This window comes from Elephantulus edwardii, unplaced genomic scaffold, assembly GCF_000299155.1.
Source record: "Elephantulus edwardii isolate Elephantulus edwardi_28Jun2011 unplaced genomic scaffold, EleEdw1.0 scaffold00135, whole genome shotgun sequence".
Taxonomy (NCBI): domain Eukaryota; kingdom Metazoa; phylum Chordata; class Mammalia; order Macroscelidea; family Macroscelididae; genus Elephantulus; species Elephantulus edwardii.
In genome coordinates, this window is record NW_006399885.1 from 2688329 (window position 1) to 2709765 (window position 21437).

A 21437-nucleotide genomic window follows, 5' to 3' on the forward strand; every position below is an offset into this window, starting at 1 on the left:
GTAAAAGTTGGTAGAAATCATCTATTTCTTCTTCTTTGGCTCTGGTTGTTGGTGCATATATCTGAATGATTGTAAGCGTATGGATATAATCCTGTCACTCACAATGTTGTACTTCAAGATGGATCTAGAGATAACTGTTTTTACTATGAAGGCAACCCCATTTTTCCTTGTCTTTTCATCTCCAGAGTAAACAATAATTTATGAAGCTCTGGTGGCATAGTGTGTAGGAAGCTGCATTGTTAATCCAAAGAAAATGCCTCTCTGGCAGTTCAAATCCATTTAAAATATGGGCACTCTTTCTGTGTGATTTACAGCCTCAGAAAATCTGCTGGAGAGTCAGCTCAGAGTTAATTCTGACTTGATGGTAATGAGTATGAGTAATGATTTATTAAAGCACCTTATATAGCTGTGTGTATAAGCTACATAACAAGCATTTTTGATTAAAAAACCTCTATGTATACAAATAGAAAAAGATTTCCTTTTATTTTAACTACAAATTACTAAACAAAATCCACTGCCAGGGGTTTCTGAGACATGGAGTTTTTACAGGAGAAAAGTGCCCATGTTTCTCTCATGGAGCAGCTGTGGGTTCAAAATGCTGACCTTTTGTTACCAACGCATCCCATTAAACACTACTCATAATCACACACACTTATATATATATAAGAACCAGGACTCTGTAGAAATTCCTTTAAGAGAAAAAAGAAAAGCTTTAGAAACAAAGGCAAAGGGATAAAGCTTTTGACAGGTGGTGGCAGTGTTAACTGTATCAAAAGGTATTGTTGCATTCATTTTTTTATGATCTCAGAAATGGAATCACAGAATGCTCTGAAGTCTGACTAACTCAGCTGCTGTGTATTCTACTTCTGTAACCTGGAATGAATTATGGAATGGCTTTCCAACCTTACACCAGGATAGATTTAGGCTTTAATTTAAATTTTCAGCTTCAGTTTGAAGTTCATTGATAGAATGTAATACAATAATTAAAAGAAACTTTGTTATTAAACTTAATCCACAGAGAATGAGTGACAGATTAATTAGATATTTTACCAATTTTGACAAAACCTGAAAGATGTAAAGTGTTCCTATTTCTGTTGAGGTTTAAGAATTAAATCATTTGTAAATAAAGTAGCAATATCCATATATGATTACATTCTTTTAGAAGAGTGATTTCTTGTTCAAGCAAAACTCTACTTTGTATCTGTGAAGCCTAAATATAGAACAAATAATTTAAGGTCTAGTAAGAATTTGCTAAAACTACCTTTTCTGGTTTTAGCTTATTACTTTTGGGACATTCATGAAAACTATACCCATGGTCTGTCTCATTTATTAATTTCTAAAATTATTTTTAATAGTGAAGATTTCTAGAAATTCCATAATGGAATCTTCTGTATGACAATTTAAAAGCCAAATTTGTTTGTTTGCTCTAAGTTGGCATCAAGGATAAGTGAAACAATTGTTAAATAAGGGAAACGAGAATTCTCTATTTTACTAAACTACCTTGATTACTAGTACGCATAAAGGAGCCCTGACGGCATGGCAGGGTAAGTGCTGGGCTGCTAACCTAAAGGTTGGCAGTTCAAATCCACCCGTCAACACCACAGGACAGAGATGAGGCAGTCAGCTAGATTTACAGCCTTGGAAACTCAGTGGGTGGTTGCCATAAGTTAGAGACAGCTCAAGACCAGTGGGTATGAGTTCTGTGCCACTTTTCTCTTTCAATTGCCTTTAGCCATCTCGTATAATGGTGAACCCAAATGGGGAAACTGTGCAACATGTAACTACCCCACCAGGGCTCCTTAGAAAAAAAGCCTTAGAACATGTTCCAGAGGCACATTTTTATTTTTTTTTTTAAATATAATATCTTATTTGTGATTGAGGATTGACTTATTTATAATGACAACATTAAGTTTTAAATTAAAATTAGCTTAGCGAATCATTAGTAGACATAACCATGTTGCTGTTTGGTGCCACCAAATCGTCTACTACTCCTAGTGACCCTAAGAACAGATCTGAGCCTTGGGCTACCCTGTGCCACCCTCATGACCTCTGAGGTGCTTGAGATCGTCGTCATGGTCAATACACGCTGAGTCTTCCTTTCCTTCTCTGACCCTCTACCTTTCCCTGTGTGAGGGTTTTTTTCCAGGGACAGCCTCTCCTGAAAACATGGTCAAAGTATGTGGATGAAATGTCACCATCCTTGTATCTAAGGCGCAACCCCTGGTTGTGCTTCCTCCTAAAACAGCCTCTCACTTGCACCATTGCCCGTGGCTGTTCCGTGTGTCAGTGTCAACCACCAACATAGTCTGCCGCTATCATGGTAACTACTGGTCCTTGCCCTTCCTGTTTGTTTCTCTGTGTGCTTCTAACACAAATTAGAAAAGCTCCAAGGCTCCAGTAAAGAACTGCAATACGTTGAGGGCCCTGACACTGTGCTAGTAACGCTGATGACTGAGACGGTGGCAACAGGAAGGGCAAGAGGAGACTTCATCTCACATAGTCTGGACACGCTACCAGGGAGGTCCAGTCCCGCGAAAAGATAACAGAGGTGCAATTAACTGAGGGCCAGCAAAAAAGGGGATGACTCAATGAAATGGACTGAAAGGAGGGGCCACAGTGGGCTCCAGCACTGGGGATGGGGCTGGATTGGGCAGTGTTTTGTTGTACACAGGGCAGCTCAGAGTTAGAGCTGACTCCCCAGCACCTAACAACAACAATGAGGTTCTCAGGGGCCCTTTCAGTGGTCAAGAACTCCACTACCAGCTGAAAGGTGAGCTCAAATCCACCAGTGTCTCCATGGGAGAAAGATGTAGCCATCCGGCTCTGTAAAGAGTACAGCCTTGCAAACTCCCTAGGGTAGTTCTATGTCCTATGTGACTTGGAAGCAACTCTAGGATTGTGGGTTTCGGTGGGTTGTCACACTGGGGTTCCAATGATGTTCTCCTTTCCAGGCCCTTGTTCATCAGGAGGGCTAAACTGCTGCAGATCACTCTTTTATACATGAAAACTCACACACACTGCCAGTTTTAAAGTATGACATTCCTCAAAAGACTGCAAAATCAACAAGCCTTCTCAGACAGTTTGTAAAATGCCTGCTCACTCTTAGCTGGATTTGTAAATCCAAGGCCAGAAAGGCCACGGTATGGAATCCACCATGCTGGGCTTTACTAGGGATTGGCTTCTGATTTGACTAGCTCTTAATCGGGCACCTAGGAACAACAGGTCAGAGCTACTGTTCACAGAATCACTATAAGTTGTAGTTGACTTCACGGTACATAATAGCAGTAACAGTGCGATTTAATCTGTTGGTATTTATTTCAAACCCATACACAACCTAGAATTCAACTAATGCATCATTTTTAAAATGTATTATCTTATGATTGTTTCTAAAATGAGAAAAATGATATGATAAATCCAATACACATTGAAACAACTTGTGGAAAAACACTGTGCTTTCCTACATAGTTCACAGGGAGCTCTAGTGGCCTGGTGAGTAGGAAGTTGTGCTGTGCTGTCAAGCGAAAGGCAGGGGGTTCGACTCCACCTGGTACTCCAAGGGAAAAAGATGGGCAATCTCTTTTTGCTTCTGCAAACTTGCTGGACAGTCAGCTATGAGTTGGTTCTAATTCAATGACAATGAACACTAATATAGGGTTCATCTTCTCTAATTATAAACATGGTATGTCTTTTCAGGGAACATGCCAGATAAGTGATGAAGGTCTGAGGGATGAAATGCCTAGGATGACACTCAGTAACAGGAGACAGATTTAAAAGTGCTAAGAAGTTGCTCTGCAATCCTGAAGGTACATGGTTCTAATCCACCAGTTGCTCTGTGGGAGATGGAAGGGAAATCTCTTTCTATGTGGTTTATTGCCTCTGAAAACCTGGGGAGGATCAGCTATGGGTCGGTTCTGACTCAGTGGTATATGATAACACATGATATGACATGATAACGCATGTTGTTGTTGAGCACTGTCAAGTCGGAGCTGACCCTCTGGTGGGTTTTCAGAGGCAGTTGACCGCTTGGGAGAAGAAGTCCCAGCCTTCTGCCCTGGAGCAGCTGGTGGCCTCAAACAGTGTGCTTTTTGTAGATAACACATAGAGCCCTGAAGGTGTACTAAGTTGCGTGTTGGGCTGCTACCTGAAAGGGTGATAGTTCAAACCCACCCACTGCTCCACTAAAGAGAGATGAAGCGGTCTGATTCTGATAAGATTTACAGCCTCAGAAACCTGTGGGTTGCCATGAATCAGAACTGACTTGATGGCAGTGGGGCTTTTTGGCTTAAGTACATAATATGCAAGTTATTGTTGTTGATTGCCATTGAGTTGAACACAACTCATAGTGGCCCTATGAACAAAGGACCTGAAGCCTTTTTATAACTATCACTGTTTCTCAAAGTTCGTAGTTTCCAGAGGCATGTTGTTTAGGAAGTAGATGCCACTCCTGCTTCCAAACATGTTTTAATCTGGGAGCTCCACCAAACACTGCCCACCATGGGTAACCATTATGCCATTCAGCACCCCAATGGCACAGAGTTCATATTCACAGCCACTACAGGCAGGAGACCTTAAACACTTATAGGGCTTTATTACTTAATTAATAGATATCAAACTTTTACTCCACATACCACACATACATGGAACGTTTCATAAATGTAAATGAAAATTTTCTATACAGACAATGGCTCAACTTAAAAAAATATGAAAAGGAATTTCTATATTGAACAATACTTATAATCTGAAAACATTTAATGATACACTTCTTGACATTTCATGTTTACAGCAACAGTGAAAAAAAACCCTACTAAATGACGATTTCGTGATTAATGGCATTGTCTGGTAGGGAGTGTCATGACAGGAGGTGCAAGTGACGCTGGCTATGACAGCTTAGTCCGTGTGTGTCACTATGGTGGGGCCAGGATTCTCTGCAGTGTGACAGTTATGTAATGACACAATTTGGGAGATATGCAGTCATCTTCCATCTGGGGTTCTGACGTGGTCACCCTCCATTTTCATATAATGTCAAATTTCACAACCTGGTCTCTGGAATCTAACCATGTCAATAAGTGAGGAGTGGTTATTATTATGAAGAATAAGTTATTATTCAGAGGATATATCCTTATTAGTTTATGTTAACAAATATTTTTTATGTTTAAAACTATTAATATCTTATAAGACTGTTACTATAGAATGAGTATAAGGATCCAAGAGGGGTGGGAGAGGCTAGAAGCAGAAGGGTGTGGATATGCAGGGGGAAGAGGAGATTAATCACTGGGTTGCACAATTTGATGGGGGGGGGGTAGGAAATGGAAAGAATTTGTTCGAATTTGTATTAGAATTTTTTAAATAAACTAGTGGAAAAAATGAATGGTGGCAGGTAAAAAAAACCCAATCAAAAACTATTAATATCCTTAAAATTCATATACCTCCAATCCATATTAGAGGTTCAGGATATGTTTATGAAATGTTGTAAGAATTTATAGTGACAAAATTAATAGTAACAAAAGCATATATTTGTAAGAAAAAAAAAGATATGCTTATTGCTAATGGGCAAAAATCTTAGTTTGTATTTAGATAATTACCAGAGAGTAACCAGTCTTTCAGCCAATCTGAGTTACTACTTTAAGGTTTAGTTCTTGACTTTTGGTCTCTGGAATAAATATGCATTAAATGATGGAAGCATTACTGAGTTTTAACTGAGTGAATATACTCATAGTGTACTGTCCAGAAAAATAAAACACTACTCATTCCTAAGTAATAAAATCGATTGTTGTGAAGCAATTGTATATAAATTTTTGCCTGGTTTTAATAAAATATCTGAAATTTAGATAATTAAAAAAAAATTTTTATGCATTTCCTACCACAATACAGGTTTTAGAATAAGAGCAAATGATAATACTAACAACAACAACAACAACAACAATTTTTCATTTTAACTTGTGTTCAGGTATACAGATAAAACTGCAAAAGTAAAGATGAAATTACATTTCTGCTTTTCCCTTACCTTTGGTTTCTTTCCTCCATCCCTCTGTACTCTAACATGACAGTATTCTACATAAACACTATCCTTCTATTACACAAGAGAGGGAAATAAAACAGCCTCTTATTTATGCAGGACAAATAGCTATGCCAAAAGCACAAATTACATCTAATTACAGAATATAACTTAGTAATTTTTTTCTTTTCATAACCTAGCCATTTACACACTTTGATTTTTTTTTTAACTTCCATTTGGTTTTATTAACATCAAAGCGTCACCATCACTTATCTTCCTACAGACATTTTTTACCTGAGGCAACAATGTGTAAAAACTTCAAGTTCTTGTTTTATTGAGGTAAGAAAGCTTTAGTATTCATTGTGCTTACAAGTGATTCATGGTTATTAAACTTCTGGATGAGACTGTAAAGTTTATTGCTCTTGGCATACAACTTTTAAATGCACCACCACGCTCTACACACAAAATACATTAGTTGGACACTTCAATTAAGTTCAAGGTTTACTCCCAAGTGCAACCAGGGTGCTCCTTACAGGCAAGGATGGTGAAACCTGGCCAAATGCTTTGGACATGTTATCAGGCAGGATCAGTCCTCAGAAAAAGACTGGGAAAGACAGAAGGTCAGTGAAAGAGGATGAACCTCAACAGACGGATTACATAGTGACTGCAATGATGGGCTTGAACTTGGCACAGAACTTGAGGCAAGTAGAGTAGGGGTAGGGCAAAGTTCAGAGGTGGTGTTCACAGGGTCACTCTGAGTTGTCAACTTTTGACCTCACCTACTACCAACAATGTCTACCCTCTCTACCCTTTTCAAAACAGATGCTCCATGAAAAAAAATACTGTATTCCCAGAAATAGGTATGCTTCTGAGCATTCAGATACCATGAAGCGGGGAACAACTGTCCTGTTTCTCTCTCTGAACTTACTACCAAATTTAAAATCAACTGTGTGACTCATCTCAGACATCACTCACTTATACACAGAGATGGAGAGACACAGAGACAAACTCAGCAAGAGAGACAGACAGACAGACAGATGCACACCTTTCCTTATAGCTTATACACTACCGCACTTGTCCATTTAAAAATCGTGTTTTATTTTGCTGTGGCATTTTTCTAGGCTACCTTAATACAGTATAAAAGTCAGTATAAATAAATATTTAAGTAAATTTTGAGAAAAAAATTCATTTCTTTAAAGTTAGCAGAGGGAACACTTCAGAGTATTATTTAGCATATCCTAGGCAAATTATATTTTGCTACCTCTGTGAACAACTCTCCTCAGGCTAATCCGTTCATCCAGAAGTGACTGCGCCCTCAGGCTCCCTCCTGCCTCTCCACTAAAGATGAGGACAGCAGGGCAGGAGGTGCCCAAGGCCAAGCTTTTGGGGACTAAGCTTTCTAAGGTGAGACAGCAAATGAAATACAACATCCTACTAAATGTTTTTTTCTTGATGAAAAAGTCTTAAGACCAAATTCCAGGTAAATGATAAAATGAATAACATATGAGAAGATTTAAGACTTTTAAGCCCGTTTGAAGTCTGTTTAAGAAGATCTCCTAATACTATTTATTAATCCTCAGACCTTGTCAGTTTATCCATTGTGGGGTATGTTGTTGTTGTTATGTGCCGTCGAGTCACTTGTAACTCATAGCGACCCTATATACAAGAGCCCTAAATTCTGCTCTATCCTGTGCCAACCTCACTCTCTCTGACACACCTACTCCTGCCACTCCAATCACTAAATCGATCCATCTCATTGAGGGTCTTCCTCTCCTGTGCTGTCCCTCCTCTCTCCCAAACATGATGTCCCTCTCCAAGGACCAGTCCCTCCTTGCAACATGACCGAAGTATGACAGAAGAAGCTTCAGAATCCTTGACTCCAACGAGCAGCCCCGTTTCACCCTCTCCAAGACAAACCTATTTGTTCTCTAGCAGTCCATGGTATACTCAACACTCTTCTCCAGTATGACAGCTCAAAGGCAACAATTCTCTTTCTATCATACCTAGTCACTGTCCAGCTCTCCAATTATAGTTACAAAATATCTTTCCCCTGACAATTTATACTTCTATTTTTTGCTCCTATCATGAGCTCCCATAGCCTAGTGATAAGACGCTACACAGTAATTCCAAAGGCACACAGTTTGCATCCACCAGCTGCTCTGTGGGAGAAGGATGGGCAATCTTCTCCTGTGCAAGTTATTACCTCCAAAAACCTGCTAGAGAGTCAGGTAGGGGTCAGTTCTGACTTGATGGAATGTATTAACAACAAAGGCTAAGAAGGAAGCCCTGTGTCCAAAGAGAATTGTGTTGCTAACACAAAGGCCAAACATCTATGACAGGTCAAGTTCACCAGCTGCTGTTCAGGAGAAAGATAGGCAATCTCTTGTAGGATTTACAGCCTCAGTTCTAGTTCAGTGGCACTGAGTTCTGAGTTTTTGAGTCTAAGCTTTTGTAAAACAATTGAGGAGATGAGAAAATAATTACATTTCTGCACTTCAGTACAGCAATCAGGCCATGATTGCCACCTTGTCAAAAGAGAATGCAGAAACACCTGACTTTTTTTTTTAAAAAGTATCCTTCCAACCATACCTCCAGGCATTATTGTGTATAATAAAACCAAGGTAGAACATTAAAAAAAAAAAAGTATCCTGATGTTAGATATCAGTCCTAAGAAATTAGCTCTAAAAAAATTAGTCCTAAAGAAATATGTCATAGAGTCAATGAAATAGATATAAATATAGGGATGCTATCAAACTCTGCCGTAACTAAATCTACTAGAATATGGATTTATTCAACTATTTGGTATTTTTAACAAATTATCCTTAAGTCCTTTGTAAAATGCTATGGATCAGAACATGATAAATAATTTGTGAGCTTAAAGGCTAAGACTATTGTTAGATTAGAGCTATATTCATAAGAAAGTGCAAATGTTAATTATTGTTGTTGTCAGGTGCTGTCAAGTTGAGTACAACTCATAGTGACCCTAAGAACAACAGATCTGAACCCTCCCCTATCTTGTGCCATCCTCACAATCTCTGACACACTAGAGCTCATTGCTGAAGTCACTGTGTCAATCCATCTTGTTGGGATCTTCTTCTCCTTCACTGACCCTCCATCCTTCCAAGCACGATGTCCCTTTCCAAGGAAAAGCCTTGCTTAGCTACCCATCCAAAGTATGAAAGATGAAGCTTCATCATCTTTGCCCCAGGGGCACCCCAGCTGCACTTTTCTCCAAGACATATCTGTTGGTTGTGTTGGCAATCTCTGGGATAATTAGTATTCTCCTCCAGCATCACAACTCAAAAGTATCAATTCTTTTTCTGTCATCCTTATCCATTATCCAGCCTCAGATGCATCGCAGATGATTGAGAAGACCACAATTTGGATCAGGTGTACACTGGCCTTTAAACTGACAACATTGCTCTTCAATATTTTGGAGAAGTCCCTGACAGCAGACTTGGCCAATGCAGTATGTCCCCTGATCTTCTGACTGCTAATACCAAGGATGCTGATTGCTGATCCAAGCAAGATTAAATCACTGACAGCTTCAATTTTTTTCTCCACCTACCATATTATGAAAAAGTGAAATTAAAATAGGCTTCAAAATATTATATGATTCTCAACGGATGCACTCAGGATAGTCAGAAGGAGGGGACAGCACTCGTATAGAGGGCATGTTGTTGTTTAGTACCATCAAGTTGGAACTGACCCATAGTTGACCCTCGGAGGGTTTTCAGAGACAGTTAATTGCATGGGAGAAGACTGACCATCTTTCTCCCTCAGAGCAGCTTGTGGATTCCAACTGTGTGCCTTCAGGGTTGCAGCACAGCTTCAAAGTACAAAGTCACACTAACATACTATTTTAAGATATTCTATTATGTAAGTCATTTGATCATATCTATAGTTGGTCCCTTTTATCAACTTCACACCCATGCACATCTCCTGAAACTATATGTAACCTCCCAATAAGTTTATAACATAGTTGTACATCTACCTACATGATAAAATTACCTTGTATAAAATCAAAACAATTTCAGAGAGGATGTGAAATTAATATTTGATTTTTAAAAAATAGTTTATTGTTGTTGTTGAAAATATATACAGAACACACACTAATTCAAGAATTTCTACATGTACGATTCAGTGACATTGCATCTGACCATGGGAATGGGAGCTCTGATAGCCTAGTGGTAAAAAGCTGCGCTGAGTGGTAAGCTGCTAGCGGTAAGAAGGCATGAAGTTCAAATCCACCAGCTGCTAGCTGCTCTGTGGGAGAAGGAGGAGCAGTCTACACACTTATGATTTACTGCCTCTGAAAACCCACTAACAGCTGTCAGTCAGTTTCGACCCAATGGCACACAACATAAACAACAACAACATGTATAGTAGAACTTGCTTTATTCTGTGTCATCCTCATCATCTCTGATAGACTGATACCACTATTACAGTCACTGCATCAGTCCTTCTCATTGAGGGGCGTCCTCTCTTTCGTTGACCCTCCACCTTTCCAAGTATGATGCCTTTTTCCAAGGATAAGCCCCTCCTAACAATATGCTCAAGGTAAAGTTTTGCTATCCTTGCCTCTAAGGAGCACCCTGGTTGAACTTTCTCAAAGTCATATTTATTATTCAGGTAGTCCACGGGATATTCAGCACGCTTCTCCAAAACCTCAACTTAGAGGCACTGACTCTTCTCCTATCATCTTTATTCACTATCCTACTCCCAGATACAAAGCAAATGATTGAAAAACTGTCGCCTGAATCAGGTGCACCTTAGTCTTTAAACTGATATTACTGCTCCCTAGGACTTGAGAGAGGTACTTAACAGCAGACTTTCTCAATGCAACATTTCTGCGTTCTTGTCTACTGTTACGAAGGGTGTTGATTGTGGATCCAATGAAGATGAAATTATTGACCTACAAAAGGGGTTCAGAGGGTTTGGTTTTGTTTCTTGAGGACAATTAATAAGCAATTGCTTTTAGGAGAATCCTAAATACGACAGTGGTGCAGTTCTTCTTAGACGCTCCTGAATCATGTCAGGAATTTGAAATACAAACAGGCTAAAAGTGGGTCGGGAATGCTAACTTTATGCAAGTATAAAATATCAACTTGCCAGATTTATTTTTCACTCACAAGGTCTTTTTCACTCTCTATTTTGTTATATCTGATGTGCCTTGAGCTTTTAATTAGTAAAATTCCTTGCCCTTGTGTTAGAACCGACTCATGGGTGACCTTCCACTGGGTTTCTGAGGTTGTAAAATGCACAAAGAAAGAGACTGCCCATCTTTCTTTCCTGGAGCCGCTAACAGATTTGAACTATTAGCCTTTGGATGAGCAGTGCAGCTCCCAAAAGATTACACAAAGGCACAATATAAATTCAGCAATAATAACAACAACAACGACGACAACGACTCTTATAATAAAGGTTTAATAATAATAATAAAATGCTTCTTAATGCTCAAAAATGGTCACATATTAAAACATCTTAAAATTGCAATTATCTAGAAAATATCTTAAAAGTAATGCCTCCTCCCCCCAATGTCTTAGATGACAGTATTACTTCGAATATAAAAACTTTAACATATGGAAGTTTTAGAAGAAATAAATTTTGCTTAAATAAATTTATGGCTTGCTGCAGGAGTCCTGGTGGCATAATGTCTAACAAAGATGCCAACCAAAAGGTCAGGTGTTCGAATCCACTTGTAGATCACGGAGAGAAAAACCAGGCAGGCTTTTCCCTTAAGGAGTGTCACTGTGATTCCCAGCCTACTCCACGGAGAGAACTTTCATTTGCTTGTCTAAGGTCCACTGAAGCAGTAAAGTTTGTGATCGCGTACTAATAATGTTCCTTACAGTTGGTATTAGCATGTAGACATTAACACGGCAGTTTTTACGTTGTCATTCTCATCATCAAGAAAAGAAAAGTCATTCTAGGAGGATACAGCCACTGCGCTTATAGACAGAAGTAGCTGTCAAACTGCAGGTTTTCAGGTTCGGCAAAGTGCGTCTGATGGCAGGTGGACCCCGGAGACACAGGGGCGCTCATCGCGGAGGGGCGGGGCACAGAGGGAAAGCAGCCGAAGTGTCAAACTCCGGCGCGCGCACTTCCAGCACCGGCGGGGAGCCCAGCTCTGCGGTCCCGAGCGCTCCCCTTCGGCAGAGCCCTCCCCCAGGGGCGCCGGCGCAGGGAGGAGCGTGGCCGGGGGCCGGAGGAAGGGGCGTCTCTTACCTGCGCTAGGACAGTGAGGCTGCGCTCCGGCGCCGCGAGATGTACGCGGCCCTTGTACCAGGCCACCCCTGCTCCTGTCAAGGCCACGCCGGCCACGGCCGCTGCCAAAGGCGCGGGGCCGGGCAAAGCCTGTCTCGTGAGAGCGAGCGCACGCCGCAGCCGCCCGCCCCACGTCGCGAGCAGAGCTCCTCGGTTCGCCGCAGCCATCTTCGCGGAAGTGAGGAGTGACAGTGCCCGGCCCTGGCGGGGCCGGCGCCACCTCCCGCGATTCCGGGAGCGCCCGCGGCCATGGTTCTCGCGAGACTCTGTGGCCTCCGCAGCCTGGCCGCGGGCTGTGCGACCGCGGAGGGGTAGATATCCTGGGACACCCGGGACCCGCTCTTAAACTCCGAGGTCACCCTCTCCAGAGTGGGAGTGAGCGTGAGCAAGTGAAAGAATGCCGGATACACTTCCCCAAGAGAAGATGCCGTCGTTTATCATACAGACCAAGCCAGACCTTTGTCTTCGAATTGGCTGTTGGCGACCGGTGTGCATGTCAGAGCAGGACTGCTCTGTAGGGTTTCCGATGGCTGGTTTCCCAGACAGACTTCCAGGCCTTCTGGTTTGCTCCTCTGTCTGGATTCCAACACGTTATTGTGTAGGATCAGACCAAACAAAACCAAACTCGTTTTTGTTATCTGTGCTCATATAGGGCCAAGTTTTTGGGTATCATCGAGTTGGAGCTGACCCTCCAGTAGATTTTAAAGAGGCAGTTAAATTGCATGGGAGGAGATTGCCCATCTTTTTCCTGCATAGGAGCTAGTGGATTTGAACTACCTGCCTTTGCTTAGGCGGTGCATGGAAGCAGATTACCACATCTTTCTTCTTCAGAGAGCTGGTGGTTGTTTGCCATGGAGTTGGAACTGACCTAAAGCAGACCCTCCAGTCGGGTGGCCTAGCGTTTAGAAGCTGCAGTAGAAAGCTGCACTAGCTCCCTTAGAGAGGTTGGTGGATTCAAACTAAGAACCTTTCCATTAGCAGTGCCACACTATCTAGTTAATTCTAATACACAGCAACCCTCCGTTGGTTTCCAAAGCTCTAAATCTTAACGGTTGTTGTTAAGTGCTGTTGAGTCGCCTGTGCCAATCTCACTGTCTCTGACACACGTACCTCCATTACCCCAGTCACTCAGTCCATCTCATCAAGGGTCAATCAATCAATCAATCAATCCATCAATGAATCCAGCCAATCAATCCATTTCATTGAGGGTCTTCCTCTCCTGCGCTATCCCTCCACCCTTCCAAGCATGACTTCCCTCTCCAAGGATTGGTTCCTTCTTGCAACATGTCCAAAGTATGTCAGATGAATCTTCAGAATCCTTGCCTCCAAGGAGCAGCCTGGTATTACCCTATCTAGGATGGACCTGTTTGTTCTCTTAGCAGTCCATGGTATATTCAATATTCTCCAACACCACAGCTCAAAGGCATCAGTTCTCCTTTTATCATCCCTAGTCATTGTCCAGCACTCTGATGCATAGCAAGTGGCTGAAAAGACTATGGCCTGGATCAGGTGCACCTTAGTGTCCAGACTAACATCATTGCTTTCTAATACTTTGGTGGTGTCTCTGACAGCAGACTTTCCCAATGCAATTCATCTTTTAATTTCCTGCTGCTGGTGCCAAAAGTGTTGATTGTGGAGCCAAGCAAATTAAAGCTGTTAACAATCTCATTCTCTTCACTGTTTATCATGCTGCTTCCAACCAGCCCAGTATTGAATCTTAACTATCCATCTTTCTCCTGCAAAGACTATACTGGATTCAAGCTATCAGAGACGCAACACACTTACTTTGTATTAGGCCCTCAGAGCTCCCTAACTGTACCACTAGGACTTTATAGGATAAGAAGGTCCTACATTTCCCCCATTGTTATTAGAGGTCATAGAATGAACTACAACTCATAGTGACCCTACGAACAACAGAACGGAACCTTGATCTCCAACCCACACCATTCTTATCACCTTTGATATACTTGAGTTCATTGTTAAAGTAACTCTGTCAATCCATCTCATTGAGGCTCATCCTCTGTTTTCCTGATACTCCACCTTTACCAGCATGATGTCTTTTTTCAAGAACTAGTTCCCTCTGCAACATGCCCTAAGTATGTGAGATGAGGTTTCATCATCTTTGCCTCTAACAAACACTATGGTTACATTTTCTCCAAGACAAACTTGTTTTTTGGGGAGTCCTCAGGATACTCTGCTTTTCTCCAGCACCACAATCCAGAGGTGCCCTTTCTTCTGTCATCCTTGCTCACGGTCAGACTTTCAGATGCAAAGGAAATAATGGAAAATACCATGGCTTGCACTGGTTAATCTTAAAACTGACATTGTTACTCTGTAGCACTTTGGAGAGGTCCTTGACAACAGATTTTTTTCCCAATGCAACATGTCTTTTGATTTCTTGTCTGCTGCTCTAATAAGTGTTGATTTGAGATCCAAGTAAAATGAAATTCTTGATGATTTCCATCTTTTCTTCATCTATCATGATGTTGTCTGTTGGTCCATTGATGGGGATTTTTATTTTCTTGATGTTGAGATGTAACCTATATTGAAAACTGTTGTCTTCGATCTCTACAGCAAATGTTTCAAGACCTCTCGATTTTTGCAAGCAAGGTTGTGTCATCTGTATAATAGAGGTTGCTGAACTTCTCCTTTTTCTTTCAGGATATTAGCCTTCTAACAATAGGACAGTGAGAGACACTACCATGTTTTCTGGGGAGTGTGTGCACTGGAGAAGAAAATTGAATAGTGTGAGGTGGATACTTTGGCTAACATGGGGTGTTAAGAACAGAATAAATGATGTAATTTAGCTTTCTGATAGGCATGATGTGAAGGGGAGACTTTCATCACTGAAATGATTGAGGGTGTGTGAAAATGTAAAATGCTATGTCTTCTTGACGACTAGAATTGCCCTAACCTCCATAGACTTACACATTCTAAGAATGAAAAAAAATAGTGTGTGTACTCTGTGGCTCAGAAATATATATCCAGGTTGCTTCTTACCAATTATTTTAAATAACACCAGTTAGCTTGCCCAGTGCCTAATAAACACACTTGATTATAAGTATATGTTTGTATGTGTGTTCTATTTTAGCAACTAAGTTAACTTTTTATTTGAACAGTTGTCCCCAAATACCCAGTTTATCTCTGCCTGTGCTCATATTCTTTTTTATGGGGGTGGTGCTTGGAGGGGAGGTGGGTACTTTGGGAATTATTAATGTTGTGATTTGAGTGAAAAATTATGAGTGAAATTGATTTTCCATTCAACCATCCACACACTTTTTGTTTCATAACTATTGCAATACCTACAATGTAATTGCACTTCCCCATTTTCTCTGCATGATTCTCATGTCCACGAATTCTTTTATTTTTACTCTTTCTTGCCTTCAGGGCTTTATGGTGGGGCAAATGGTGCTCTTTTGACCTTCCAGGGTTGGTTATTCTAAGGAGTTAGTACCTCTCTGGTTGTCTCAGTCACATTAGAGGTTGTCTGTGGTTTGGCTGAAAGTTGAGCCACAGGGTTGAGTTTTACTCCAGACTTGAGGAGTGACTAGACCCATAGTCGTGGAGATTCCACAGATCTCTATTGGACAAGTAAGCCTGGTAATTATTATGCTTTTGAGCTTTATTCCATTTCCCACCCCCAATCTATCCAAGATTTTATACTGTGATCATTTTGAGAGCAGTTGGCAGTGGTAGCTGAGCACCATCTAGTTCTTCTGGTCTCAGGGCCATAAAAGCTGAGGTTCCTATGGTTCGTTAGTTCTTTTGACTAATTGCTTCTATACATCTTTGCTTTTCTCTTCTTTGTTGCAAGGAGACCGATAGTTGCATCTTGGATGGCTGCTTGAAAGCTTTTAAGACACTGGCCACTACTCTCCAAAGTGAGATTTTGGACATTTATCTTTGTAGGCTCTACTATGCCAATCAAACTTGATGTCATCCATGGGCTTCAGAACTTGTATTCACCATCCCACATTAATAACTTTCTAATAGGGCTTCATACTGGATCCATTTTGAGCCCATCCTGAGAACCTGTATTTTTGCTCCAAAGAAAAACTCAAACCCTGCCACTGATTCATAGGGATCCTATGGAGCCCATGGAGTTTCCAAGGCTGGAAATTTTAAGATCAGACTGCCACATTTTTCTCCCATGGAGTAACTAGTAGGTTTAACCAATAACCTTCTGTTTAACAGGTTTAACCCGAACACCATCAGAGCCCCTGTTATATTTTCTGTCCAGATGTACTGAACAGTATCTACAACTGCACAAGATTCCTGGGTGATTCTTACGTGTCTGGTCCTCTGATTCTTATGTATCATGTGGGTGATCTTGTTATAATGTAGATTCTTACTTAGGGCATGATGTCAGGAGGCACAGCTTTTGGGAAAAATGATAATATGCTACAAAAAGCAGACGGCCAGCAAAAGAGAAGCCCCTCAATGAGTTGGATTGACAAAGTGACTACAATGGGCTTAAGCAAGGTGGTGGTACCTCACCATGACACAGCAGGTCAGGGCAAGGTTTCCTTTGCTCATAGGGTTGCTGTGAGTTGTAGTCTATTTCATGGCACTAAACAACAATTCAGTATATTTTGTGTGGAAACAGAACTTCTCAGTAGAGGGGTAATACAAGATGAATTGGGTTAAAGCTCTATTTTTGTATGTGTCCAGACAGACCTACGCTCTTTAATTCAGGTGATGACTATTTGGAGGATGTTGACTGTAAATGTAAATTCAACATTCAAATGGAATGTAAATTCCATTCCAATAAACTACTTAATGGTAGATAATTATCCCACCTAAGACTAAAAGCTGGGGCCAGTTGCCACAGCAATACAGGGATTTTGTCTCTCTCATTGCCATAGAGCCAGAACAGACTCATAGCAGACCCTCCAGAGGATTTTTAAAGGCTGTAAATGACGTGGGAGGACATTGCCCATCTTTCTCTGGATGAGTGGCTGCCAGATGCAAGCTGACAAAGAGGATCTGCTGGTGGATTAACAGCACAACTTCCCACAGACTATGCCACCAGAGCTCCCTATGGATTTTATAAACCACTATAATAAGATGGATTTCATTTAGCAAATCTGCTCCCAAATAGCAGTTTAAAGGATGCCACTTTAAAGACTAAGGTGCACCTGACCCAAGTCATAGTATTTTTTATTGCTAAAGCAATAAAATTTTTAATCCTGAAGGCACTTGGTTCAAATCCACCTGCTGCTCCATGGGAGCGAGATGGGAAATCTCCTCCTGTGTGAGTAACTGCCTCTGAAAACCTGCCAAAGGGTCAGCTATGGGTTTTTTTCTGAGTCGACGGTACACAACAACAACACAACAACATATGCACATGAAAGTTGGATGATGAAATAAGGAAGATGGAAGAATTTATGATGTATACTATAAACTGCAAGAAGAACAAACATGTCTATCTTAGAAGAAGCAAATCCAGGGTATTTCTTAGAGGTGAAGACGGTGAGACTTCATCTGTCTTACTTGGGGCACGATGTCGAGAGGAACCAATCCTTGGAGAAGAATGTAATACTTAGAAATGTAGAGAGTCAGCAAAGGACAGGGATATCCTCAATGAGGTAGATTGACAGTGATTACAACAAAGGACAGAGTCTGTGAGGAGAGCATAGGATTGTGAGGATGTAACAATCAGCAGAGCTTGTGTGGATGGGACAGGAACTGGTTTGGATCTGGTGTTCATAGTGTTGCTATGACTCATGGTCATCTCAATGGCATTCAACAACAACAACATCACAGAAAAGGAGAAGTGGCATTGTGTGTTGGGCTGCTGACTTGAAGGCTGTAGGTTCTAGTCCACCAACTGCTCCACTGAGAAAGATAAGCAGTCTTCTCTTGTAAAGATTTGCAGACTTGAAAGCCCATGGAGGATCTCTGTGAATTTGATTAGACTCATCTAGCAGTGCCTTTTTGTTGTTAATATTATCATCAGGGTAATTGTTGGTACTGTAGGTTAAGCAATGATGCTACCAAGCCAAAGGCCGTATAACCCTGGTGTGTCCACTTACCTTATAGAGGTAACTTGTGGTTGTTGTGAAGCTGAACACTGTGACACTAATGTGTCAAATGCGATAACAGTTACACATGGTGGACAGTGTTTGGTGGCGCTCCCCGGGTGAAACAACTTGGAAGCAGGAGTGGCATCCACTTCTGTAATAGCTTGCTTCTGGAAACCCTATGAAAGTCATACAAGTGTTGAGGACTTTCGTTCATAGGGTCGCTATGATAGCCTACGACATGATGGCACTTAGCAACAACAACAACAACAGGCTAAGCAAAAGGCGATGGCTTGAATTCGCCAGTCACTGAAGTAGAAGGTTGAGGCTGTCCGTGTTGGTGAAGATTTAGACTTTTAGAAGTTCTACTGTCTCATAGGAACGCTAGGAGATGGGATGGGCTCAATGGCAATAGGTCTGGAAAAATCAGGGGAGGAGCCTTTGTGGTGCGGTGGATTAAGGACCGAGATGGTAACTGAGTGAGTGGTTTGAATCCACCAGCTGCTCTGTAGAGGAACAATGCAGCAGTCTGCTTCTCTAAAGATTACAGCCTTGGCAACTCTGTGGGGCAGTTCTCCGTCACCCTGTTATGCTGCTGAGTGGAAGGTGACTAGACGGCTGTGAGGTTGACCATCAGGGCTGGTACCACATGAGCAGGGCCAGAGCAACATCTCAGTCCAGGTGTGAAGTCATGGTATTGCTGAGGTAGTGGAATTAGTTGTCTTTCTCTTATAGCCTCTGATGTGCTGTTCTCAAAGTAAACTTACTTAGGGGACCCTTTGTTCAGCCTTTGCACTCTCTCCACATATTTGAGGCTTTTTCCTTCTTTGGCTTGGGAAGGAGCATGAAGTAATTTAGAGCCACTTCCAAAGGGCCAAGTCTCCTGATTTAATCACTGCCATCTTCAAGTTATGCAAAAAAAGAAATAAAAATTTTAAAAACTCCACACCCACCCAAATCCAAGTGCCAGGCTAAATCTAATTTGACTTCATAATCCAAGTTCCTTGGCTCAGTTTGTCGTGATCCACCCTCAGTCCTTGCACCTTTCCCCTCAGCCAACTTGTCTAAATTCATCTACAGTTAGAGCTTCTTCATTCCCAACACCCCAGCCAGCTGCTGAAACCATTTCAACGTTCTTTCCCCTGCAGGAAGCAGATAGATCAGACCCGGTGCACGCTCTGTGGAGCCAGACCACAGGGCTCGGATGCTGGCTGCACTGGGTTGATCACTGTGACGTGGAACAAGTTAGTTAATCTCTGGGAGTCTCAGTTTTCTCATCGATAAACAATTCTCTCACAGCTTGAAGGGGAAAATGAAATGAGACATTCTATATGAAGTGACTAGCCGCATGCCTGGCATGTGGTGAGCTGACAACAGATGTGTGTTTACCTTCTCCCATATCTGGCTTCCTCCTGCTTTTTGATCACAAATAAGCTTGGCTGGATGTCCCTGACTACTTGGATTCCAGTTGCCTGGCCTGTCTGAACCTCCAAGATTTTTCTGTTCTTTTGTATTTAGCCTGAACTCATAGAAGCCCTCATCTGCTTTTTGCTCCTGCTGACTTCAGTAACTCTTTACATATGCCCTCATTTTTTAATTTATTTTGTTATTATGAGCATCTTGATTGTTTCTATCCACTGGTGGTCAAAGGAGGGAGCTCTAGTGATGGAGTCCCTAGGGAGTTGCACAGCCACCTGGTTTGAATACACTCGTAGCGGCTCTGCGGAAAAAAGATGGACCATCTCCTCCCATGCAATTTACAGCCTCTGGAAAGCTATTGGACAGCTATGAGCTGATTTTGATTTTACAGCAGTGGATTATGAGAGGTGATTGTAGGACATCTATGATATGTTTTAACATCCTAGATATCTTGACCTTCTAGCTTATTCTTGATGACCAGAAACCACAAAGTGAATTTGTGTGCTTCATGCTGCCTAACTTACACAATTCTTATCTTATTTCATGAAACCAGGCATCTATTAATCCAGCATGCCCCCAAATCCAAGATAGGTAAGTGCATGATACCATTCACATTATAGCATTTGGCATTTAAAAACATTTTGCATTGATTCCCCTGTGTTGCTCAGTGCATTTTGTGTTGGGCTGCTAATGAAAGGATCAGTGGTTCAAATCTACCAGCCTCCTTAAGAGAAAGATGAGGCAGTCTGCTTCTGTTAAGACTTAAAACTTTGGAAGCCCAGTAGAGGGTCACTGTGAATGAGAACTGACTCAATTACAGTGTTTTGCTTGGTTTTCCCCCTTTGTGTGTGTGTCTTGGGGGCAAGGATGTCTCTTTCTTTTCTATTTCCCCAGGATCTAGCATGATGCCTGACACCTAGAAGATATTCAGTGGCTGATTGCCTGAATAAGGCAATATTTAAACGGCACATTGGAACTCTGGAATACCTGTTTCCATTTTTTGGGTGTCAAGCAGGCAGAAATATGTTATTCCTTCTCTATAATTTCTTTTCCAAAAGCAGGTAAAGAAAAAAGCCACATCACTTTGAATGATTTTCTTTTCCATTATTGCAATAGTGTCTTAACATTTTCCTGAAAATCTTTGAACTCACTTGGAAAACCTTGTAATTAGATTTTCTGATGTCATGTTCCCAGGCTTCTAGAACTCTCATTTAAGAGTGAACATATTCAAACTTTCCTTCTGCAGAAGACACAAATTCCTCTAGAAGAACGAATCACTAGCCAATGTTAAAGTAATGCAAGATGTAACCATCTGACATATGAAGTCTCCTCAGCAGCTGCTGACATTTGTTGAGCATGTGGATTACACTGGTCTTTCCAGGCTCTGGCTTTGTTCACCTCTCCTCTATCAGCTGGAGAGAAAGCCCTTGGCTGGAATGCCTTTTCAACCATGATGTTTATAAAGCCAAACCCAACCCAGTGTCGTTGAGTTGATTCCAACTCATAGTGACCATCTATTGAGTTGTCGAGGCTATAAATCTTCACAGAACAGTTTTTCCCTATTTCTTTACAGAAATTTTTCTCCAATGGAGGAACCATTGGATTCAAACTTATGACCTTTTTGTTAGTAGTGCAACATGCAATTCTCCAAACCAACAGAGCGCTGTTGTAGTTTATGAAGCAATCTTCAAATCCAGAATGGTTTCTTAAGGCTATAAAGCCTTTAGTGTAGT

At 41.4% G+C, this 21437-nt stretch overlaps 1 protein-coding gene across 1 annotated transcript in view; it reads right to left on the reverse strand.

Annotated features, from left to right (window-relative positions):
• Positions 1 to 12430, reverse strand: part of MICU2 (mitochondrial calcium uptake 2) — a 137966-nt gene extending 125536 nt beyond the window's left edge. Inside the window, exon 1 of the mRNA XM_006894107.1 lies at positions 12224 to 12430. Coding sequence (XP_006894169.1) covers positions 12224 to 12430 — 207 coding nt within the window. The remainder of the gene's footprint in view (positions 1 to 12223) is intronic.
• Between the last annotated feature and the right edge of the window lie 9007 nt (positions 12431 to 21437).